General features: G+C 39.8%; 1 protein-coding gene across 1 annotated transcript; it reads left to right on the top strand.

Annotated features, from left to right (window-relative positions):
* The first annotated feature begins 9,975 nt into the window (after positions 1 to 9,975).
* On the top strand, positions 9,976 to 25,070 carry LOC142933886 (dual specificity protein phosphatase CDC14AB-like). Its single transcript, XM_076078170.1, has 14 exons — positions 9,976 to 10,021; positions 12,402 to 12,492; positions 14,013 to 14,088; positions 14,259 to 14,351; positions 14,458 to 14,537; positions 18,857 to 18,923; positions 19,209 to 19,271; positions 20,901 to 20,988; positions 21,222 to 21,452; positions 21,643 to 21,781; positions 23,431 to 23,638; positions 23,846 to 23,919; positions 24,667 to 24,807; positions 25,028 to 25,070. The coding sequence occupies exons 1-14, from the start codon at positions 9,976 to 9,978 to the stop codon at positions 25,068 to 25,070; spliced, it is 1,440 nt and encodes a 479-aa protein (XP_075934285.1).
* Positions 25,071 to 26,025: the final 955 nt, after the last annotated feature.

The following is a 26,025-nucleotide window of genomic DNA, read 5'->3' as shown; positions in this document are numbered from 1 at the left end:
CTGTACCACAAATCATTTTGGACATTTTCCGAGCACTATGGTACAGCTAAGATATACATTCCAGAGAGCATTCATGAGCTCTGCAGCACACACTCACATATAGCATTCCCTAACAAAGTCCAGCCCTTCTGGAGCAGCGAGGCTTCTCTCTTGGCATTCACCGCGTGCCTTAATTGACTGATTTTAAATCAAGGTCCACTGTGAACACGGAGAGAGGAAGCCCAGAGTCTCAGATGAGGAGAGAGACAGGGACAGTAACCTTGAGGGAGAGTGTGCTGAGGTTAAACCTACATACGTTTTGTATTCCTTTAAAATGATTATTATTCTAAGTAACACACTTTTAACTAAATATCCAAATTGCAAATAGCTTTAAAGCATCACTTGTCAATTTTCTTCTCTTACAAGCATGCAGCAGCAATGTATTTCTGTAATTCTGTCGTACTTTCACAGCTTCCGCAGTATCATAGAAGAAATCCCCAATAACTATCAACATATGTAAAACTGAAACATTGTCTATACCTTTTGTTTGAATTATTTCAAAATACACTTCCTGACGGACAACATTTAAAGGTCACACATAAACCTCCTGATCATCTTTTTTTTGCTCTAAACTTCATCACAGCCATCAACTGTTTACAGCTGCCTGCCTTAATAGAATGTATTCAGACATAAAAGTCATACACAGACAGATAATATTCTATCCCTCTTTTTCATGACATGTCAAGGACACATCCAGCAGGCAGCCATTACAGAGTCAGCCCAGGCTGCAGGGATCTAAATGAGGCTAAGACCAGATTTGAATGTAAACTGAGCATCTGAATCACGTCATCGTGGTGAGAAAGACGACTTTAAGGCACTAAATTGTGCAAAAAGGTTGTTGTTGTTTAAAAAAAAAAAATGTTATATAGGAACCCCTTCCTATGCCAAATGGTGAGACACTTTCCTCATGAAAAATGCAACAAAAAAATAATTATTTATTAACAATGACTATATTATTAAAATGTTATTTTGATATAAATGAACAATGAAAATGATATAGTGGTAGATAAAAAGAAGAAGAAGAAGAAAGCATCCTACAGGCACCGCAGTACTGTAAACACACCACTGTACTACAGACACAATGTCCCTGCTGGAATATTGTGGTGATGATCAAATATACATATCATAAACGAATAGGTCTCAATAAACTCAATATTGACAAGCGCTGACACACAAAATGCCCCTTTACAAATGAGAGTGATTTTTTTTTTTTAATGCCACCCTCCCGACATTATATGGAGCAGTATTACAGTATGTGGGCCGTGCCATGCAGCATTAGCCTATGTGCTCCACCACAGCCTGAACAACTGTTAAACAATAAGACCGCTACATATGCATTTAAAGAGAATAAAAATACATACATTTTTCGTAGGAATTATGCATTTTACATCAGTCTAATTTCGCACAAAGGCAGTCCCTTATTATTAGATATCGTTTCAAATAACAAGAATGAATTGCCTAAATATGAAGAGCGTTGACATCTGCAGAGAAACACGGAGCTGCGAGCCTCCTTGTCGCATTATTTCGTCCAGGATCCATCCCGAAGCCTTTACATCCTCCCTCTCCTCCTCTTCTCTCCAAATCCTTTAATGCAGAAAACAACAAATGTTTCTGATTTTAAAAAACTTGTCGATGAGGCGCCGTCTTTTTTCAGCATCTACTTCGCACTCCCTGGATGGTGAAAATGATCTTGCTTAATTGTTTTTTATGTTCGAGACGGATTTGTTAAATGAAATCAAAGTGTTTGGATTCATCCTCCCGGACAGTGCGGACGGGCGGGCGGTGGATTACGCACAGGTTTCAAGCGGCTGGCGCGGGGTGACGTCACCATGCAGACAGATGCTCTCTCTCTCTCTCTCTCTCTCTCTCTCTCTCTCTCTCTCTCTCTCTCTCTCTCTCTCTCTCTCTCTCTCTCTCTCTCTCTCATTCCCCACCACCACCCCTCCCCCTCTTTGCCCTTGAGACCGGGATAGGCCTCCTGCAGAGAGGATGCTGCCATTTGGATCTGTCACTTTGCTCTGTTTTCCCATTGTTCAGCTGTTTAAAAGCACAGAGCGAAATACAGCATGATTATCACGTGTTAGTGAGAAAATGGATTTTATATACCACGAAACATAATAAGAAATTATCAAATTTGACACAAGAGAGTTTGTCAACAAAATATGATCATGATTATACAAAAGTTTGTTTCTTTACTATTAAAAGAGATAATTAATACAATAACTTAGCCTATAAAATGGCAGTACAATATATTTATTTTAACTTGTCTTTGTAACAACCTGAGGGGCAGTTGATATTCTGCAACTACACAAATTGCACAAGGTGGGCTTGATGGCCAATTATAGGGATGATAAGAAAGTCCTCTTTACAAATAGATGTTATTTTGTGAACAGTTTTGTACATGGAGAACCAAACACTTCAAGGTTGGACCAGACTGACAATTGAAAGGGCAGAAAAGACAACCATTGTTTGCAGATTTAAACAAGTTCCCTTTCAGTGTTAAGAGCAGAATAATAGCTTAAACAAGCTGGAATATTAACCGGTGTGTTGCTCAAACAACGTTATTCTTAAAATGCCACAATAGAAATGATAAGTGTAGGCTTAGCAGTATTTGAATTGGATTGCATATCATCTGAACATACTATGGATTGATAACTCAAAGTTTAAACCACTTCAATCTCATCACTGAGTAGACTGCGGAGGGCCCAAAGGAAAATGGCTACCCAAAATATTTAGAGCAAATACAAGGACCGCTTGTGGTTCAATAATGAATAATGATCTAGGGTCACTGATGCTTTTCTGGACTGGAAAACTATTTCAAAATTGAAAGGTATTTGGGGGGGGGAAATGGTCACAACAGTTTCCTCCTCTGGCATGTAACACTGTGGGGACAACAACTAAACATACGTTTTAATCATTGAATTCTTCTTCTTTTGGAGCCAAAATGTGTTGCAAATACTGTTTTTGTCCCTATATATATATATATTTATATACAGTATATGCTGTAGAGTACGCAGCCTATTTACTCAAGAACTGTACTTATCTTAACATGTATTAAAGTCTTTTGCAATTGCCGAGACACAAAAACTGGTACTTGTGGCAAAATCATTGAAACCACTCATGTAGCTACCTATTGACCAGGTATGCTAAACCATAAGCTTTACACTAAGTTTGAAATTTTAAAACACACTGCTGTTATTGCAAATAACTCCACACGGTAATCTAGGCACATCGTTCAAAACGAAAAGCCTGTGTGTTGTTTTCTAAACACTCTACACTCAAATATGAATCACCTGGAAACACCTTTAACCAATGAAATCACTTAGAAATCAGAGCTTGAACACTATAAACAGGTTCCGGGTTAGAACACAACAATGGAGGCCAATGTTAGAGAAAGAGAGGACTCTAATTGTAGTATACTGTATTTTGTTTCCAGGATAATATAGTAACTATGTTCATGTCATCTTTAATTAAATTCATTGTGTCTGAAACTGTTTCGATTATACTGAATAATGAGAATAAACATATTGCATTCTTTTGGTTTGTATTTGTAGCATGTTACAAATGAAAATACCAAAGACTAGAGTGTGGCTAACAGTGTGTTATAGTCGGCATGTGGAAAGAGATATTTATTTGGGTTTTGTGTGTAAAATTGTAATGCAAAAATACCACAGAAGAGTTTATATAGATTTAAATGAAGATATTTTATGTTTTGTGCATATGTTTATATTTTTGAGTGTAGAGTTTCAACAAAGAGGGCCCCAGGTTAAGAAATTCATGTACTTAATTGAAATTAACAAAGCATATATATTTACATGAAGTTAATGATAAAACAGAGTTTATTCCACCAAACCTCTACGGTACCGGATGTTTTAAAGTGCAGTAAACCGATTTCCACATTTGCTGTTCTGCACCAAATTGGTCTTGGAACATCGAGTCGCTCACTACTAACAGCCAAAACTCCGTCCTAGTTTTCCTTTTGATATGTGCTCTCATTTGACAGACTGTGGCATGGCAGTGTGACATGCAGCACTCTCACAGTAACAGTATTTGATGATGCCCTAATTGCTTCCACATTTCTCACACTTCTGTTTCTCCACAGTAATTCTGCTGCTGTCTTTCCACTCTTTTAGGAGTTTTGCCAGATCTTCTGAATGAAACTGATTTCCTGTAAGAGGACATTTAAGCAGAAATAGCTTTGGGAACTGATCTATTCAGACCTCTGAGGGGGACAACAGTCTCTGAGAGCTGTGATGCTTCATGAGATGAGGGAACTGCTGCAGGACTGGGAATCAGTCCACAACTGAACTGAAAATGTAGTTTGACTGAGGACTGTGTCACAATGACAAAGCCATCATTTAAAAGATGATGTGCTTCTTGTCATTTCAACAGACAGTATCAGATAGATGGTGTTACATTACTGGTCAAGCAGTAACTTGTTTTACGTCATGCTTCTGTAATGGAATCAATAGGAAGCGGCGTTTTGGCAACGAGGCCAGAGACGAACAGATTGGAAAGTTCAATGGCACTTCCATGTACCATCACTCTCTGATGTGTTACGTCCCCGAACACATTCATCACATTGAGGCTGGCACAGCAGTTTTGACTACATGCATTTTCTCTCGCATGAACACTCTGGCTCAACTTTAAAAAAAAAAACAATTCACAGAAGTTCTAACTCAGGTGTTATTGAGTACATCCTGAGTCTTTTGGGTGCTTTCACATATGGGACCAGGACCCGGATCCAAGTACACTTTACCCCAAAATCCAGTTTGCTCTCCCAGCCTGGAAAGTGCTTTACAAAAAGCTGTTGTGTTTCACTGGCCACTGTTTAACGTAGCTCGACCGCACAGGAGCTATTGGTCAGATGATGTCTGTCTGGGGATGAATGGATTCAACTACCTGTTCGGTTTCCTCAAGTTGTTGACATTATCAAAGATAAGATAAGAGATGAGTTCAGATTTTGTGGTAGCGACAAGATCATCCACTTCACCACTTCACCACCCACACACACACATGCACCCACACACTCAAGCAATGCCGGCAATCAGAGGAGCGAGTCTGTAATCTTGGTGTTAACAATATCTTTGCTGCTCCAAAGTCAAGTTTTTTTTTGTCAGAAAATACCGAAGTCTGGTCCTCGGTATTAGGTTTTGATTGGAGGAGCTCAGCCCCAATACAGAGAGCAGAGGACGAATAAATTATACCAAAACATGAAAAAGTACTAGCAAACGAACCGGTAACGCCTGAGCTTCAAGACCCATCTCTACCTTCAGGTAGCGTAAAAACCCTAAAGGCTCTCATTGTTTAGTTTGTCCGTTCTGGGCTGCTGTAGAAACATGGTGGACTACATGGAAGCTAACGAAACACAATGATTCTCATGTTCAGGTCATTAATGAAAACATAGTTATTTTATTTATTAATTATAAACATTATATTTAATTTCTGCCAATATATTCCCCTAAATCCTGTAAACTGTTCCTTTAAGTAAAAGGAGAAGGGTACTCGTACTTAACATGAGTATTTCCGTTTTTGGCTACTTTATACTTCAAATATTTTACTTTTTACTCCACTACATTTATTTGACAGCTGTTTTCGGATTAATGTTTTACATCAGAAATAACAGAATCTTATACAATAAAATACATTATTAAAGATTAAGTGTTCCAAACATTTTCCGATTATGACCTCAACACTGCCCTTTTCATGTTTCATACGTCTATGAACTCATAGAGTAGTTCCACCAAAAGTTTTATTTAAATGAGGCCCAACAAGGTAAGTTTCTTTCATCTCTCCTCTCCCACTAATCATCTCAAGACTCCTCAGATTTATCCTCTAACCCTTTTGAGGATAAACACGTAGGTTGGATACCTCTGGACTAAACTGGCTACCTGTATATAAAGTAATTAAATAGCTCCACCAGCAGTGAAATGCTACTTTCATAATCAGGATTAATAATCTAATAATAAAGATTATAGTGATATATCAGTCACAGCAGATATTTTAACGTGACAAATCAATGGAGAATATTTAAGATAACATTCGACCAGGAAATATAACGCATAGTAAACTTATATGTGGATAGTGCTGGACATAATATCTTATCAAAGATATTATCCTAATCTCTTTTAAATCACTTCTTAAAACCTATTTTTACAGACTGGTTTTCATGTGATGTCGTCGCTTTACTGCTTTATTTTTATTTGTTGATTTTACAAAATTATTTTTCTAAATTATTTTTATTTTATTCAATTCGTAGTTTATTTTAATCGTATCGGCAGTTTTTTCCCCGTTTCATCTATTGTTCTGTTTAGTTGTCGTGCTTTATTGGGCCTCACTGTTGAGCTTCTGTTTTTTAAAGGTGCTATATAAATAAAAGTATTATTATTTGCAAACAGCATTTACAGTAGCAGCTCAAGCAGATGTTATGATGTGTATGAACATTAGAGGGCAATCTCTCATTCGAGGGATGACCAAATTTATATCCACCCCCATATCCTCACATCTCTTCTAATTAGGATCATTTGAACAGTGTGGCAGTCAGTAGTGTCATAACCCGGCTCCTAGGCCATGACAAATACGGCAGAGACACAACAAATGATGGTAACGTAAAATGTTTATTTGACTAAATAAAGAAATAGTTAACTTTATGAAGTGTGTCAATCAATAACATCAGTAGTGTCACCGTGAATGCGTGTGGGATGAAGTGTGGGTGTTGTCAGCGAAACCAAAGGAAACCAAAACCAAAATAACTGGCAGCAACTGGCTGGGATCACTCCACGTACGCCGGAGAGTAAACCCGCGCCGAGCAACGCTAGAGCAGGGTTTTTATGCCCTCCCTGTTCCCGGACCAGGTGCTCTGCATCAGGTAATCTGCTCTCTAGGGACAGAGGGACAAAAGCATACTTGCAGTGATTAGAGACAGGGGCCGTCACAGTAGTGTTACATTTCACCTCTGCATTTGAAAATGATTATGAATGATATACATCACCCTCATGAAAAAATAAATTTTGAAACGTGAATTATGACATTGTCCATACGTTGTTTCATTCTCTGTAAATTGATTATAAACCATCATTAGGATCATTCAGCTCTCTTTTATCCTGTATTTCAGTTTGTGTTCATGGTACCGGTGTCCTCGGTGATGACTCTGCTCACTCCCTTCAGTCTGATAATCTCACGTCTAATTGGCTAAATAGAGTAGATGAAGCTAGATCAGGAATAGACTTCCCACATCCCACAGACAAAGACGAATATGTCTGAGGGTGTCACAGTTAGAGGTTAGTATAACATGACCAAGTTAAAGGAAATAGGGGGTTACAGAAAGTCACAGTTTGAAATCAACCTTTCAAACAGTCAGTGTCAATTGAAATGGCAATAATATATCTATGACACTGGCAACTTGAATTTTGCATAACTTGTGCTGTGTTGTGCTAAATGTGCTGTGTATCTCAACTTGAAACCAGAGGTATCTCATAACTTCTTGAAAAAGTTGACATTGAGATGAGAGTTAAATTGAAATGAGTGAAGTGGAGAAAAGCTGTATGAAGGCCGGTTTCTGTTTGTTGAAGCTATCGAAACGTCTCATGGCATTTTGTTCTGCCACATCAAGGTTACACTCACTGACCAAATGAGGTGTTAGAATTTCTTAGAATGCCTTACAATTCTTAGATTAGTTTAATTACTAAGAATTGACAGCTATGTCATCATCTCTATATAGCCTATTAATGCACACTAACATTAACATGCTAACATTTGCTCAGTAGCATTAAACATGAACACCTGATTCTGATGGCAACCATTTATTCAGTCATTAGCTTTGCATGTATTTGATCTTAAACCAAAGTATTAAGGAATTACATACTTTACATGATGATGGCACTTGTTGAAAAGTCAGAGATTACCAATAAGATTACAATTTATCCTAACAGAAACGTGAATAACTATAGCTTCCTTTCATGGCAATCCGTCCAATAGTTTAGGTATGTCACTCAAAACTGCAAATGTCAACCTGACCAACAAACAGAGCTAAAATCTGAAGTGTGTGACCATCATGTCTCACCCATCCAGCAGTCTGTTTCCACTGACTTAAGACTGTTCAATGTGTCCAGTCAGTCAGTTTTAGCACTACAAGTAGACCTCAGGTAAGGTCACCTCTTTTCTACCTCTTTCAAGGATGCAAGGATCATTTACTGTCATTATGCAACACAGGGATGTATAACAAAATGCAGTTGTAGCCCATTTGTAACACAAGAAAAACACAACAAACAAATCCAAAACAACCCCTAACCCTAACCCTAACCCTGTAGAGCATTTTCTGAATTTGCATCAGAAGGAATGTAAACAGCAGCAATATAACAGTTCTCTGGGCAGATAATATGACCGATATCTGAACATTAAAAATTAGACAGGGAAACATTGTACATCAACTTTGACTGTGTTTGAGCACCAAGCATCATGATGTAAACACAAAGTCCACCTCCTCTGGTCCCACCAGAGTCCTGCTCTCGGTCCTGCTGTCCACCCGTCAAGTGCAGCTTGATCCTGATGAACGATGGATCCAGGTCTCTGTGAGGATGTGGGCTCAACAGTCACTGACCTCCCACTCCTGGGTTTGCCAGAAGTCTTATTTCATCCATCTTATTTTCCTGCGAACATCAGACAGCCAGGAGCATGCTGGGTAGTGGCTTCCATCTCGGCTCTCCTCCCTCTCCTCCCTGGGGCAGTTTGGTGGCGTTTGGTCGGGCAGGTTTGTCTGGTTGGTGGGCCGTCACAGAAGTCAGTATGATAAAAGGAAATGGTAAAGTACATCAGTCTGTTGTTGTTGCTTTGAAAGAGTTTCCTTTTGACATAGAAGTGAGATGTTCATCCCCAAGTGCTTTCTGTGTACAGTTTTGACACAATGAGCCAAAGTCCGCAACACGTGCGGAAGCAAAAAAAGCTTTTGTATGGCACTTTATAGGCAGGGTGTAAATGTTTTTGGTTTTTAAATTTCGACAGAGGGCCCTAGTTTCAGAAACACCTACCGTATTACCACCATCTCAAACACAGTGTGATATAACTTCAGATTTAGTCCCCATGTGAATCTCACAGCTCAGCCGGGCGATCGGGGAGCTTAGAAATTTGGCGCTTGGTTCCACACCCTTGAATGACAGGAGCAAACTACATTCCTCAGGCCAGACAAGTCAATCTGCAGTGTTTATAAATGAGTCCTGATAGGACAAGTCTCATTATAGTAAATCTAAAGAAAATATAGGAGAGGGACTAAATACCATACAATAAGAGTTCTACCGGGGCACTGGTAGGCAGGGAAAAATAATTCTGTTTACATAACAGTAAATCAGGGATTACAGCAATATACAACGGGCACTGTTTCATCCATTAATGAGTCCACCATGGTTTTAGCCAACCGATCTTTGTGTGCGCGCGCGCATGCGCGTGTCCGTGCCTGTGTGAAGCCACTGACATGCAGAGCAGCAGAGAGATTAGCGCTCAATCTGACTCTGGGCGGTTTGGTGCGTGTCCTCAACTCTCCGACTGTTTGCTGGAATATTCCGGGAAGAGACGCGGATCAATCATTTTGAGTGGAACTATTCAGTTCAAACAGTAAATAGTCATCTGAGGAAGACGAGGTGAATGTTGGGTTTTGTTGACTTCGGATAGTTTTTACGCGTGTGGATCGTTCTGTAGTTTTAACAGTTTGTTTGCAGAAGAGTAAATATCACTTTATTTGGAATCGGGCGTTTTTAACTCCAAGTAATGACAGGCCGATCAAAGCTGAATGACGGACCTGGTAGGCTATTGTGATATTTTATACACAACTCGTGATTTTCTGGAAACATCTCAAGAGACAACCATTTTCAATTTCATATAGACTAGAACATTAGCAGCAAATTATTTTGGAACGGAGAACTTTTTACCGGAATCACATGTCAAATGGCAGAAGATAATGAACAGTACAATGCTTCTGAATTCATTAAAGGTAAGTTACATATCATTTATATTTTATAATGAGTAATAATCATATAATCAACTGTAAAGCTTGTTGTAGACATGTCACTATTATACCAACATCCATCCTGTGAGGTTAAGGTGATGTTAACTTTAATCAGGTAGCTAATAAATTCAACATGAACTTTGAGACTTCCATTGGAAAACATGATGTTTAATTTATAGATACCATATTTATTTAAAAAATGTATAACCTGTAGAGTAACTAAAGAGTCACATGAGGGTCTATATCACATTGATAACTTAAAAGTAAAATACCACTTACAGTAGATTATAATAACTGCACTAGAAGCACAGATATAGTATTCAAATACTTTCAAATATGTCACGGGAGTTCACGGTTAGGACCCAATAGCAAGACCACAGGAGACAGAGTACGGTGAAACAGACTTTATTTAGCCAGAGTAAGGAAGACAGGAAGGTGTGGAGCCCGTGGTCCGACACCAGAGAGTAGGCAGATCGACGGTGTGAGTCCCGTGGCTGGACACCGGAGAGCTGGCAGCTTGACGGCGTGTGTAGTCCGTTAACACAGCGGAGGGCAGAGCAGCGGTGTGTAGTCCGTTAACACCACGGAGGGCAGAGCGGCAGAGAGTAGTCCGTAAACACAAAGGAGGGCACGGGGGATTCCCGGACCGACGGACACCGGAGGCAGGCGCTTGAGGCAGAAGCTGCAACGGTGTTGCAGCGGGTGAAAGACGGTACGACCTCACAACCCCAGACTGGGGGGCCAGAGTTTATATAGTGCCAGGGTAATCGTTAGTGGGACACGAGTCTGGTGTGTCAGCCTGCAGGAGGTGATTAGCTGAAGTAGCTGCAGCTGTGTGGCCATGGGAGGTGTCTGGTCTGACAGGGATCCTGACAAAATACATTGATTCTGTTTCGGTTATTCTCTAAAACAGCTAAAGCAATGGAAAATTACTTATTGTAGTTTGGCCTGCTTACCAGTACAGTTGAAGCAGCAGCAGCAGTGACCGTGACACACAGCTCATGGATACATCTATGAGGTAGCCTTCTTTAGAACCCTTTTAAAAAAAAGCCTATTTGTAGAGTAAGTGTGCATATATTTAGAGTAAGTGTGCATATTTGTTGAGTAAGTGTGCACATTTGTAGAGTAAGTGTGCATATTTGTAGAGTAAGTGTGCATATTTGTAGAGTAAGTGTGCATATATTTAGAGTAAGTGCATATTTGTTGAGTAAGTGTGCACATTTGTAGAGTAAGTGTGCACATTTGTAGAGTAAGTGTGCATATATTTCGAGTAAGTGTGCACATTTGTAGAGTAAGTGTGCACATTTGTAGAGTAAGTGTGCGCATTTGTTGAGTAAGTGTGCATATTTGTAGAGTAAGTGTGCATATATTTAGAGTAAGTGCATATTTGTTGAGTAAGTGTGCACATTTGTAGAGTAAGTGTGCATATTTGTAGAGTAAGTGTGCATATATTTAGAGTAAGTGCATATTTGTTGAGTAAGTGTGCACATTTGTAGAGTAAGTGTGCACATTTGTTGAGTAACTGTGCATATTTGTTGAGTAAGTGTGCATATTTGTGGAGTAAGTGTGAGTTACATTTTCTAAAGATATCATTATCCCTGACAAATAAAACATCCATAAGTGTTATGGAATATTTCTATGTTAATCGGGAGAAGAGAGAGTTGTTCACAAATTAATAACAAAGTCTTCAAAAGATTCAAAGTTGTCTTTGTCCATTTATTCGCTTGCAAGCAAAGAGAGCAGATTCACAGACACGTATCGCAGAGTCTGATGAGAATGCCCCAAAAACGGTTCTCTGTACATTCTTATTTATACCTTCACAAACAAAGGAGACAGTGAGAAGGGGGGGGGGGGGGGGGGGGGGGGGGGGACAAGTCATACGTGTGCATCAGTGTCTGGTACATGTCCTCTGCATTACAGGAAGGCGCCTCGTCCTCTGCTGCTACCCCTAAATGGCTTGCATGTGCCTCGTCTTATGCTATTGCCTTATATGGAGTCGTTTTATGGCACAGCGGCGCTTTCCTCTTACAGAGACTATGCAGAGACCATGTTAAAACATTTTTTACCGTTACATAAATCAGCTTGGAAAGTTAAAAAAGACATTCCTTATTACTTTAAAACTTCATCACATTTAAAAGTAACCCAGTGGTAGTTGTCTGTACATCCATGAGTACATTGCAAACTAAAGGAATCAATATTTCTCTCTATGTGATCCAGGGCTTATTGAACAGCATGGCTTGCTCCGTTTCTGACATAAAACCAAAACTGTCTGTGTTCCACCTAAACATACAGGACCGATCATAATTCGGTGTTATCTGTCTGCTTGTCCTCCTGTCTGTCTGTGTGTGTTTGTTGTTTACCACAGACCGTCTGTACTTTGCCACTCTACATGTCAAACCAAAGAATACAGCCAACACACACTACTTCAGCACGGACGAGGAGATCATATATGAGAGGTAAGTCTCTGTGATGAGCCGCTGGATCAAATTAACAATACCAGAGATCAGGCCGCCACAGAAACCTCAACGCCATGCAATGCAAGGCAGTGGGACAGAAACACAATTATGGCAAATGGCAGATGCCCTTATCTAGATATGGTGACACAGCAGTGCACCAAAACATTAAAAGATGTATAATGACTCAAAATATTCGTTATAGATGTTATAGACCGTGTTAGAAATTCACTTTTTCTTTCAACATCCATAGTGGCTGGTGGACTCTCAATTCTTCCTGCCACTCGTATTTTTTAGCAGCCACCATTTTGTAATTGCACTTCTGTGTGTAACTAACTTTTGTGTAAAGTTTGTCTCGCTTTTAAGAAAAACAACAAAAAAATCTAATACACATTTTTTCGATAAAAAGTATCATTTAATATTTATTCACTTACGGTTATCCATTTTTAATTCTCTCTCTGTCACAACACACCCATACACACGCACACACACACACACACACACACTTTCTTTCTCAATTCAGTTCTGACTTTGGGAACAACAAGACGCAAAGTACTGCAAACGGAGAATGCAATTTCCTCATTTCAAATTTAAAAGTTTATATGTAGGTGATTTTCCACAGTTGTTGGAGCTCCCTGGCGAAGGGCTCAGGTCAGTGGCAAATCGGCTCGGTGCTCACACATTGGCCCTCAAGCACTACGCATGAACTGTTCAACAACATGAGCCGAGAGTAGTGAAAAGAGGTGACAAAGGGTTGAAATAATAACAACAGTTAATGTGTGGAAAAAATAAAATATTTCCAATAATATATTATTTATTGCTGACATCCAGGACTCCTCCTCCCAAAACACATAAAAGCCTGTAGGGCCTATTTCAATTTTATTTGGAGCCGATAAACACGTCCGTTTTGTTGGGTTTCTTTTGTATTGAGATATGTTCAATTTGCCATAAAGTAAAAGTTCCCTTTTAAGTAGGAAGTATCCCTTTTTAATTTCTTAATACAATTAATATTGTCCATATCATTTTGTAATATGATATAACACCAGCACCGCAAACCCCCTAAAAAATACAGTAATATAATATAATTCTACGATTATATATCGCCCACTCCTAGCCTCATATCAAAGATTCAGTATTATATCGATATATTTCCCTAATTGTCTCAGATGTAGCAAAAGCCTCAGAGAGGTCTATGAACGGAGAAAGACAGCCTTGCATGTTATCTCGGGGTTCGGTTGTATCGTTCATGACTTTCATAGCAGCATTCAAAGTACTATGTCTTTCTGACTGAAATGTAGATAGTATAGAGTTGGTGGCCAGCTACTCTTTAATTTGTTCACTGACCAGTTCAAGCCCCTCAGCTCGGCAGTAATAGCTTTAGAGTAGAATAGTTTTATTAGGTGAAGTTTAATTTAGACACACATGAAATACATGAAATTATAAAAACATTTTATTTGATTATGTTTGATTTGAGAGCAGATTGGATGACACGACACATTCATCTGTTTCTTTATGTGTTGCAGTTTCTATGCAGACTTTGGGCCGCTCAACCTGGCCATGCTGTACAGATACTGCTGCAAAGTCATAATGAAGCTCAAGGTAACAGACTTATCCCATACCTGTAATAGCCACAGCCAAATTACCTAAATTACCATAAAGCTCTGTGATGTAAATTCATTGTCTACATTACATGGACTTTGGGCAATAAAAAACTTGTGCGGTTTTGTTACTGATTTTTCATCAGATATTGACTTTTTTTGTCACTTCAGTCCTTCACGATGTCTAGAAAGAAACTGGTCCACTATACCAGTTATGACCAGAAGAAGAGAGCAAATGCTGCTCTTCTCATCGGTGCCTATGCTGTAAGTATTTCTATATTTGTTCACTTATCCTTCTATTCATCCTTTTACTTTATCTGACTGTCCTTTTGTCCATTATTAATAATGCAGTCTAACCTCTTCCCTATAGGTGATTTATTTGAAAAGAAACCCAGAAGAAGCCTACAGAACTCTGATCTCAGGAAACAACACATGCTACCTGCCATTCAGGTAGGACTAAATACACACAAACACACAATTGTCATTCTGGTAGCCCCAGGTCAAAGATTCAAGGATGTTTGAGCACCAAGCATCATGATGTCCACCTCCTCTGGTCCCACCAGAGTCCTGCTCTCTGTCCTGCGGTCCACCCGTCAAGTGAAACTTGATCCGGGATGAACGATGGAACCAGGTCTATCAGACACCCAGCAGTCGGCTGGGTAGTGGAGTAGCATCAGGTCTTAGCTGGGTTAGCTTAGCTTCCATCTCGGCTCTCCTCCCTCTCCTCCCTGGTCACTCTGTGTTATACAGACATGGAACAGATGATGGCAGCCTAGCCGTGGACCATCCCCCAGTCTCCGGTGGCTCTGTCTCAGGAGTTGGGTGTGATAAGCACATCGCCCCCTCTGGGCCATCCTCTATAGGCTTGGCTCCTGAGGGGGACAGGCTGAGGAGAGCTCGACTGTCTGTACAGGTTGTACAGGCCATCCAGGCGGCAAGAGTGGGATCGCTATTGTTACAAGGCAAAGTGGTCAAGGTTCCAACACTGGTGCCAGGAAAGGGGGCTAGATCCCCTGTCTTGTGCTGTTGGATCTATTCTCTCCTTTTTGCAGTGTTTGGTGGATAGAGGGCTGTCTCATGCCACTGGGTTTTAGCAACAGACCACCCTCTCAAAGCCCAGTAATCCGCTCTTTCTCTCCACAATGGAAAGTACTTTAGTCCTTGGTAAAGGGGCTCTTGGAGCTACTGGAGCCCTCGTCTCTGAAGGCGTTATCATTCAAGATGGCTTTGCTACTGGCACTGGTGGCTCATGGGTCATTGGGCAAGACACTTAACCCCAAATTGCTCCTGTAGTAGTGCCATCGGTGTGTGACTGGTTAACTAGCCCTGATGGATGGTGGCACCTTCCATGGTAGCCTGCCATCAGTGTATGAATGGGTGTGAATGGGTGAATGACATGTAGTGTTAAAGCAATGTGAGTGGTAGGAAGACTAGAAAGATGCTATACAAGTACAAGTCCATTTACCACTACCCTCAGCTAAGAGAGTGTGTGAACTAACAGCACTGTTGGTGCACTCAAGCTGCTTGCTGCTTCGTGGTGACCGTAGCGGGGCTAAGGGAGGCAAAGTTACATCTGCTTTGTACAGTTTGTGCATTGGCATGTTATGTTGAACGGACGGCCCCCATCAGACACACTGAACAGCTGCTTATGTGCTTCAGGGTGGGGCTTGTAATTCCCTGTCCAAGAAACGCCTGATGGAATGGCATTGTGAGTGCATTTCCCAAGCCTATAGGCAGGGTACAGAGACACTCCCACTTCAGTTTACGTACAGATAAAACAAACAAAATATAAGTATTTAAGCAGTGAGTTTTAGATGTGCTGGTAAGTCAATTTTATTAGAGCCAGTCTTTATGCTGTCCAGCGGCTGGGGGTCACTTCATATTTAAAGGACCAGTATGTAGGATTTTGTTCCATCTAGTGGTAAAAACTGTAGAAACCTGGTAGTTTAGCATGGACAACATGTAGATATGAAGGGCTTATTCTAAGATAACAAAAACACAACAGTTCTTAGTTTCAGGTTATCATACACTAATGAAAACAGATTCATGAACACTATATTCCATTTCTCCCAATTGACTCTTTGACACTGGACCTTTAACAGATATGAGAGGAGTATCAATTTGTTTCATCTCTCTCTCAATAAGGAAGCAAATGGGCATTTCCAAAATGCAAACATCATACTCAACTTCTGTTTATTTCCAGTTCAGAGTCTCATACACTTTACAGTTAAATACTGTATAAACACCAGACACACAACTCACATTACATGTAAACACACACACACACACACACACACACATATTTGTGTTGTGCAAACTATCATGTATGTGTTGGTTTTTTTGCAAAGATTCTGTAGCTCAAACCCACTGATATGAAAATGATTTGATATTTTGGTCATATTTTGCAATGCCTTCAACTTGCATTCTCTCTAGTGTCCATCAGGGGGCGACTCCTCTGGTTGTAATGAAGTCTGAGAAAATGACTCTACTTCTCTCATGATTTATTACCTCAGTAAACATTGTAAACATGAGTTTATGGTCTCAATCTCTAGTTTCAATTCTTCTTCAATACATTTCATTTAGTAAATTATGATCCATTTAGAGTCAAATAGACCATAAAGCAGGATGTGATTCAATGCTTTTAACGTGTGTTTTCAGAAGTGGTGTACAGTAACGAAGTAGAAATACTTCGTTACTGTACTTAAGTCGTTTTTTTGGATATCTGTACTTTACTTTACTATTTATATTTCTGTTGACTTTTACTTTTACTTCACTACATTTTGCAAAGAAAACTGATACTTTTACTCCGATACATTTCCCCTGAAACCTTCGTTACTCGCTACAAAATCAATCAATCTATCTTAAGAAAAAAAATGAATCATGAGACCAACGTCGGGGACTGTGGTGGAACAGAGCCTGCAAGCAAGCAGGTTTGGCGAACTAGTGGTCCTAGCTTGCAAGTTAAATCATTGGTTAATCACGTTAATGCGCAATTGCAAACAAGTGCTCTCAAAGCCGCGGTGTTTTGATTCCCAGTGATGCCCAGGATGCTATATGCTATAGCTAGCGAGCGACTACATGAGCAGAATTCCACTCTACGATGACTGATTTCATGATGGAAGCAGAAATGGAAGCACCTGCTACTCCCGCAACAAACGACGGTGGTGACGAAGACCAACACCCGTGGTTCGCTAGCGAGTTAGTGAGCTGAGGAAGTGTTGACAGTTGTGCAGCACTAGTTGGCTAACGTTAGCTAACTTAACGTTAGCTAGCCACCACACCATATGATTGACAGGAGCCGCGAGAGCGCAGCAGTAGGGAAATCCTTCCCAGCTGTGCGCAAGCTGTCTCTGAAGCTGAACACACCTCTACCTGCCTCAGCGGCCTGTGAAAGGCTATTTAGCATCGCAGGACTAGTCTTCAGCCCAAGAAGAGCGAGACTGAATTCTCGCAATTTTGAAAACCAACTTCTTTTGAAGATGAACAGGACATTTTTCAGTTTCAAGTAATGACTGGGTTGTTACTTTCGGTGCTGCTTTAGTATTGATCATGTTTTGATATTTGAGTCATTTTGTGGATGATCAGATGGAGTTCTGATGGTAGCAGTCGCCCAATTGCAGATTCAGCTTGAGCAAAACCTTTGCCTATTGTGTTCAAATCAGGCCCATAGGAGTTTACAAGGCAGGTGTCCTTTCTCTAAACACTGACCTGATGCATCAAGTGGATATTTTTTGCTGAACACAATATTATGCATTTGCCCTCTACATCCTCTAGTCGGAATGAGCATACTTATAAACGCACTGTTACAACTCCTTCATAGTGTCATATTGCGACTAGAGGAGAATTATAATGATAAGTTCATAGTAGATGCAAAAGTATACTTATGTACAATATATTATGTTGAACATTGTTGCTCCTGGATGGATCACAGCCAACCCAATTATTGTCAACACAGCTCCATGTCCTTGGTCATGGTGGCCACTGCACTTAAAAGAATAAACTTCATAATTCTCAAAATTCTGACGCTTTGCTTTTTTATTAACAGCATTTACTTGTACTTTTACTTTCAATACTTAAGTACATTTAATATCAGAAAATTACTTTTGATACTTAAGTACAATAAATATCAGATACTTTAAGACTTTTACTCAAGTAGTATTCTAATAGGTGACTTTTACTTTTACTGGAGTAGTTTTCCAGTCAGGTATCTTTACTTTTACTCAAGTATGGCTTTGCGGTACTTTATACACCACTGGTTTTCAGTTAATGAAAATGTGTTAATTAAGTAATATTTAGATTGCCTTGTAATGTCTTATTCAGCGTTTGGTTGTACTTAGCTCCAACCTCTCATGTAGTTTCTGGTTGCAAAAAGCCAAGATGGCGACAGGAACAAACCAACATGGCGACGGCCTAATGCCAAACTTGAGGTTAAAAATGTTAGTCCACAAACCACTGGGTGACATCATGGCGACTACTTCCACTTCTTATTCAGAGTCTATGATTGCAACTTTGCTTTTGACTAGAAATGTTATAGTAAACTGCTATAATTACATTTATCTGCATTGCACTAAAATACAATCACAAAAAGTACAAGTATCGTAATATTCATTCTTTCTTGTTGGCCATCCACCTAGTTGTGTTATGTTTTGACAGGCTAATTCTGCCCAACACAACAACACGATGAACAGGATCAATATCAGTGTATAAAAAAGCAGCCACCACTAGTAAACTGCCCTTGTTGTGTTCACATGTGCATGTGTGTCCTGCAGGGACGCAGCATTGGGAGAGTGCTTCTTCAACCTTACTCTCCTCGATTGCTTACAAGGAATACGGAAGGTAAACAACCACAACAACATGAACCGCAGTGACTTAAGTTAGTAAATTGAGTAGTTGAGTACTTACTTAACCCCTCACACACGCAGACTCGTTATCAGCGATTAGTCAATGGTGTGTCAGCTTAAGTTTATCCAGTCACCTGAGGAAACAATTCTAACCCCCTGTTGTTATATCATATTTGACCGATGTAAGCTATTCTGATAAACAGTATAGGATAATACAGCATTTGCCCTGAAAACTAGGGATTTTCGTTCTCACTGAAGTTGAACTCTCTCTCTCCTCCAGGCATTACAGCATGGTTTCTTTGACTTTGAAACTTTTGATGTGAAGGAATATGAACATTATGAGGTGAGGGCACACAGACACTAGTAACTATCATCAACTCACACAGACCCACTTGCATAACAGTTAAAAGACACAATTATGGGCAATTTCATTCCATGTAACAATAAAAGATGTATTTAAAAGACAAGGAGCATTGAATGTGTTGAGACAGTGTGGGTGCACCTGCTCAGTGATCTAAGTAGAAGTCGGAGAAAAGTACTTAGCTTTGCTCGGATTGAGCAAGACCAACACAACCCACCTGCTTTGGCACTGACAGACATATTGCCACATGCACTCATTCTTACATGAACATACGCATATGCATCAATAGAACACTATGCACAATACTTCCACCCCAGCCCAAATTAAAGTTATATTCCAGCCATTTAGTTCTGTTCTTTCACAAAGTTGGAAACAGATCTGTGCAGATGTCAGAATTCAAGCAACGGAGGCCATAATATCTGGATTTTGAATCCCTAATTCTATATAGAGATAGCTACATTTCCCATAATGCAACCAGAATATTTTACCTGTTTGATAAACGCCCTCGTCTCGCATACGCCACACCCCCAGTTAGTAAGGCAGGCTTTCTGTCATGAATTTGTTCTCCAAGCCCAAGTGGAGATAACTCTGGTGACATCCCTCATTAGGGATATACCTTCCTCTTGAGCCACACGGAACATTATACAACGGTTTTCTCAAGAAGATTAGTACTCCTCATGACGAGTAGACTGACCTTTATGTGTGAAATCGCTAGTCTTACACTTATCACGCTTGTTAATTTATATTCCATTTCATTCTATTCCATTCTATTACCTTGTTATATCAATGTTTCCTGTCTTTTTCTTGTAATTACTTTGTAACTATAGTGCCACCTTTTGTGAAATTATTGGTGGAAGAAGTATTCAAATAATTGGCTTAGCTAGAAATAGCAGTACCATACTATATAGAATACTCTATTCCGAGTAATAATTCTGTTTTCAAAATTCTACTTGAGTAAGGTACAGATGTATTAGTAAAAGTATCAAAAGTAAACGTATTCATTATGCAGGATGGCATCATTATTATTGATCTTTTAAAGTAATATATAAGTGGTACTATGATGTTGTCCATGGTCAAGGTGCAACCACTTCACATACTGTTAGGCAGTTTCATCTATAACTGCTAATGTTCTGTAAACTGATCATGTGTTTTATATATAAATCTTAAAGGAAACGTAATCGAGTTAAAAGTACTATTAGTAATGTTTCCCTCTGAAATGTAGCATAAAGTAGCATTAAATGGAAATACTCAAGTAAGGTTCAAGTACCTTGAATTTGTACTGAAGTACCGTACCTGGGTAAATGTACTTACTTACGTTCATAAAAATATATACTGTATATAAATAATGACAATATAAAAATATGTTGTCTTTACACTGAGAGCCACAAGGTAGGATATGAAGGGTCATCTGCTGGATTTCCTATCCTGAACACAGAAAGCAAGAGAGCACTGTTCTTCTAGCACAGATAATGAAAGAGTGAAAGGACAATTACCAGTGCAGGTATCCTCCTGAGCAAAGTCAAACATGTGTTACATTACCTGTTATGTTACACATAGTTGGAGCACCTCAGTCACACACTGCATCTCCTTCTTTTCTGTCTGTGTTTTTAGCGAGTAGAAAACAGGGATATGAACTGGATCATTCCAGGAAAAGTTCTGGCATTCAGCAGTCCTCACCATCACAGTAAGATAGAGAATGGTGAGTCAGACTTAAATCACCCAGAATTTTATTTAATTGAAATAATTATTTTAAAGTCAGCATGAGAATGTCATGGGTCTATTCTGATCAGAAGTCGCACAGTCCACATTTTCACCATTATTACATTATTGGTTGTTATATTAGTCAGGTACACAGTATTTGTAAATGTCTCATGGTATAACTTTAAAGTGCTATTACTCAGTTCTAACAAATAGTAATGTTTTTTTTTCCAGGTTACCCTCTCCACGCACCAGAGGCGTATTTTGATTACTTTCGCCAAAATGACGTCACAGCTGTGGTCCGTTTTAACAGGAAGTTGTATGACAGTAGGCGGTTTGAGGATGCAGGATTTGAGCACCATGACCTCTTCTTCCTCGATGGGACCACGCCCTCTGACCTCATCATCAGGCGCTTCCTGCACATATGTGAAAGTACTGAAGGAGCTGTGGCTTTGCACTGTAAAGGTAAAGTACATTTGTGTGTGTATTGATTTTGTTTTTCACAGCGAAAGACATTGCATCTAGCAGATAGGCAGAAAATAATATTATATATGTATAGAAGTGTGTTGCAAGTCAAGGTGTTAAACCTTTTCTTCATTTGTTTCAAATTTGTATCTCCTGACTTTCTCCTTTTAAATATTCCATCCAATCGCAGCTGGCCTTGGCCGTACAGGCACTCTGATTGGCTGCTACCTGATGAAGCACTTCCGGTTCATTGCAGCTGAGGCCATTGCATGGATCAGAATTTGCCGGCCTGGTTCCATCATCGGCCCCCAGCAAAACTTCTTAGAGGAGTGAGTCTCAATTGTGGTTCCACGATATAAACGAGATAACTTTGAGGATAATCTTTGAAAATTCTGGGACTAGTCATGTTGGTTCAGAGTGCAATGCATTGAAAGAAGCTGAATTGATTGTCCTGGAATTTTATATGGTCATACATGGTCTGGAGAGGATGAATCCTAATGACTTGACTTAACTTCTTTTTTTTTTTTTACAGTGCCTCTAATGACTCTAAATTTTGAATCTAAGATCGTATACATTAAAAATACTTTTTTTTAAATACAATGCTTTCTGTTGTCAATAAATCCCATGACAATACCCAAATCAACAATGAATGTATCTAAATAAGAACTATTGATTCCAAATGTAATATGATTTCTGGTAAAAAGGGAGGTTAATATGCTAAACTGGGATGGTGAACATGGTAAATGTTAGATACGTACAATTCTTTTAAGCGAGCGCTTGCACGGCCCTTCTTAGGGTTTTTGGCCTTGCGACATACAACAACCATGCGACCATAGTTCTGCTCCCAATTTAGACAATGCACACCAATTCACAAACAGTAAATGACATGCGTAATTAGGCAAGGAGGTTAACATCATGCCAGCCCTGTGTGAAGAAAAAAAGTACTGCCGCTGCAAAAGAGTGGGATGTCGATTATGTACCATAATGTACCCTATATGCAGCACACTAATCTGTGATGATCAGATTAGAGGTGCACCGTTAGACATGTGCTTAAAGTGTCAGATCAGGCAACACTTCATCTGCTGTCTAGCACATTTAGTATCGAATGAGTCAGGGAGGACTTAGATACATTGTATAGATAGAAAGGGATGAAAGGGCATGGAAAAACCCAGGATGTCACTGCACAGATGTCTGCCACCGCCATCCCTCTGATGAGGTCCATGGCTGAGGATAAAGCTCTTGTGGGGTGCGTCTAGACGCCCTGTGGAGGCTCCATTCTGATTGCACTGTAGACTTGTGTGACACAGCCAATTAGACAAACCCTGTTTTGACAGAGCCATGCCTTACGAGCACGCTCTGAAATGAATGAATAGCTTCTGTGTCTGCGTTATGTTAACCGTGCGTACAACCTACTGAGACAAAGCGCACAGTGGGCAGAGTCGGTGAGACTCTTCTTTTGCCTTATTCTGATGAGGCGATCTCTTCCCATAGCCTTCTTGGCAGGACAAATGGCTGCAGCATGCACTTTAACTGTAGATGGCGCCAAATCAATATTTACTACTTCAGTTTGAAGGTAGGTTAAGACGAAAGGCATGGGACATGATGTGGGATCTGGGCCTCTCCACACACCAGCACCAAAAAGGAGAAACACACTGTAGAAAAAGGAGCTCTGCAAAGTGCACAGAGTGGTGCTCAGGGAACAACCTACAGCTCAACAACAGTAGAACAGTTAGCTTTCCGCTTGAGTTTCTTTCTTCTTTATCTGTGGTATTGTCACTTGGTACCTAGGTTAACTTATCACAGAAAAAAAAGTTATGAGTGGGTATTAAGAATTATCATTTGACAACTGCAGGAGAGTTGATAGCTTGCGGCTTGTCAGCACAGCTCCATTACCGAAAAGACTTTTGACCAGCAATAATATCTGACTCAAGAATTTGACCGGTCAATGAACCGCACTGTCTGTTCCTTGTGTGTGTAGGAAACAATACAGTTTGTGGGTCCAGGGTGACGTTTATCGCTCCAAACAGAAGCTCATTCAGCAAAGACTGAGTCGACGACAGCAGCTACAGCAACATCGTCAACAGCAGCAGCTTCACAGCCCTGAGGGAGGCATGTCCCACCTACTCTCCAGCATGGATGACCTATCAATCAACACCACCCTTTACAAATCATACAGCTTGGATGAGGTGAGTATCGGAATGTTCTGGCATCTTTGTCGTTGCTCCCTTGAAAATGAGGATTGTTGTAATTAAAACTATAAACAATGTGGTTTATATTTACAATGTGATCAATGTGATGACTTGACATTTTCTTTTTCAATTTGAAAAACGTTTTCTTTATATGCTGATAATATTCTCTCTCACTCATTCCTTATGTATACTGTATGTGTGTAGAGTCTCACTCAGGGAGACAAACTGAGAGCCCTGAAGGGAAAACGACCGCCTAGATCAACCTCATCCTCCTCAAGGTAGAACTTGCTTGTAAATAGTTGTTTGGCCAACATTAGAGTTATAATTTGGGTAAGGTATGTAATTGTTATTGTTAAAGTAAGTTTGCCATTGTGTGTGTGTGTGTGTGTCTGTGTGTCTCTGTGTGTGTGTGTGTGTGTGTGTGTGTGTGTGTGTGTGTGTGTGTGTGTGTGTGTGTGAGAGAAAATAACTTGAATGGCAGTGAAAACTCAGTGTATATACATTGAATGGCTATTGCAGAATATATACAGACAATAAATATAATCAAATTCAATGCTCTGCACACACATGGTCCTTCTACACAGGTGTTTTCACTTATTTTCATCTAAGGGATGTGGGTGTGTACAGACTTGGTTGACATTGGTTTAATGTCCAATTTTGTTTTGCATCAAACTATTATCATTCTTATTTGTTCATGCTGATTGATGACCTCACTTAATTTCAGCACAGCTAAACATAACTTCAACTTGTGCAGAAGTTTCACTACCCCAAATGTTTTATTATGACACATACAGTTCAGTCATGTTTTGTATGTAAGTAGCATAACGTTATATTTTCTATATTTGTGTGTCATCAAATTTACAATATTTACTAATTTTGCATACATTCTGTAATTCCTGTTTCTATATATTTTCTGATCAAATTTTTACATTATACAGTCATGATTCTTAGGTATATTCGATGATTTAGAAAATATCAAAATGACATATGTTCTAATCAATTGTTTGTCCGTGTTTGTTATTCAGGTTAAACCTGTCCAAGGCCTCTCACGGCTCCATTCTCCCACCCCCGAAGTCCCCTAAAGACTCCATCTCCTTCCCCTCCTCTTCCTCCTCTTCTAAGAAGCTTATACGAAGCTCGTCCTCCCTCGCCACGCAGATCAAGAGGTGAGTGTCCATGTTCATGTACCATTTCAATTGCATTTTTGAAATGCAGTGCATCAAAACTATACAGCAAAATATGCCCAAACAGGTAACTGACTGTGACAACACTATTGTGCAGACATTCATATTATTTCCCATGTCATCCTCCAGATTATATATACAGAGAATCAATGAATTGAAAGAATTATAAAGCAAATTCCTTTCTCTCTTACTCTCTCCCCAGTCCCTTCAGTCTGTTCACCACCAGGTCTGCTGCCATTCACTGACGTCACAATTTGCACAAGTTGATTCAAATGATAATGAAGTCATAAACCGGACTACCACCATGCCTCGGTTGTCTAGGCCTCAAATATTTTATCAAACTTGACAAATATTTTAATTATTTGTCTGACAAAGTAACTGCAGGGATTCACATAATCTAGAGTTTTGTAGAGTCAACTCAAAGTAAAGAAGCTTATATTTTTTTACCCTGGCACCATGCATGATGATGACCACCTAGCTATATTTGAACTAAAGTGCTAAAAAATTACAAGCTGATAAAGGAGATATTTGCACACTTACATCTATCCCCCCACAAATCTCAAAGTGCTATGTCAGCTATGGCAAGCCAGCAGGGACATTCCTTTGTCGCATTTAATACCATTAGAAGATGGCCATGATCAGTGTAGTGTTTGGAACATCAACCAACTATACTGTCTAGGGAGAACTCTTAGTCCTCAATGGATTGTGAGATAAATGGGTCGTCTACCAATCGAAAGATTGCCGGTTTCATACCTTGGCTCCATGTCGAAGTGTCCGTGGGCAAGACACTGAAGAGGTTATGAACAATAATGGTTATTAGGCAGCTCTAGATGTTACCCTCACTGAAAGCCTTATAGTTCCCCCTGTCGGTTTCAGGAGAATGTGGATGTACACCTCCTGTCTGATTTTAAAGATCTGCTTGTGCAAACACTTGTATTTACTGGTAGCCTTGCACAAGTGGTCTGCAGGGTGGAGAGCAGGTAGATTTTTGGTTATGCCCTCGGATTTATCAAGCCCTCTCTCTGCTGGTTTCTCCCTCTAGCATAATTTTTGGCAAAGCCACCTGCCCTCTAGTTGCTAAGATGCCACAGAGCTATGGCTACGCAGTCCCATGTTGCTAATTCTGGAGCCTTTATCTCTAATAATTATCTGTCCCGTCAGGCACTGGAAGGTTCTGAACTTGTGTGTTGTGTTCACCAT

The sequence above is a fragment of the Anarhichas minor genome, unplaced genomic scaffold, assembly GCF_050575085.1.
Source record: "Anarhichas minor isolate MPS153535 unplaced genomic scaffold, ASM5057508v1 ptg000006l, whole genome shotgun sequence".
Taxonomy (NCBI): domain Eukaryota; kingdom Metazoa; phylum Chordata; class Actinopteri; order Perciformes; family Anarhichadidae; genus Anarhichas; species Anarhichas minor.
The sequence above is the reverse complement of the archived record's forward strand: the minus strand, read 5'-3'. Positions and strand labels throughout refer to the sequence as shown.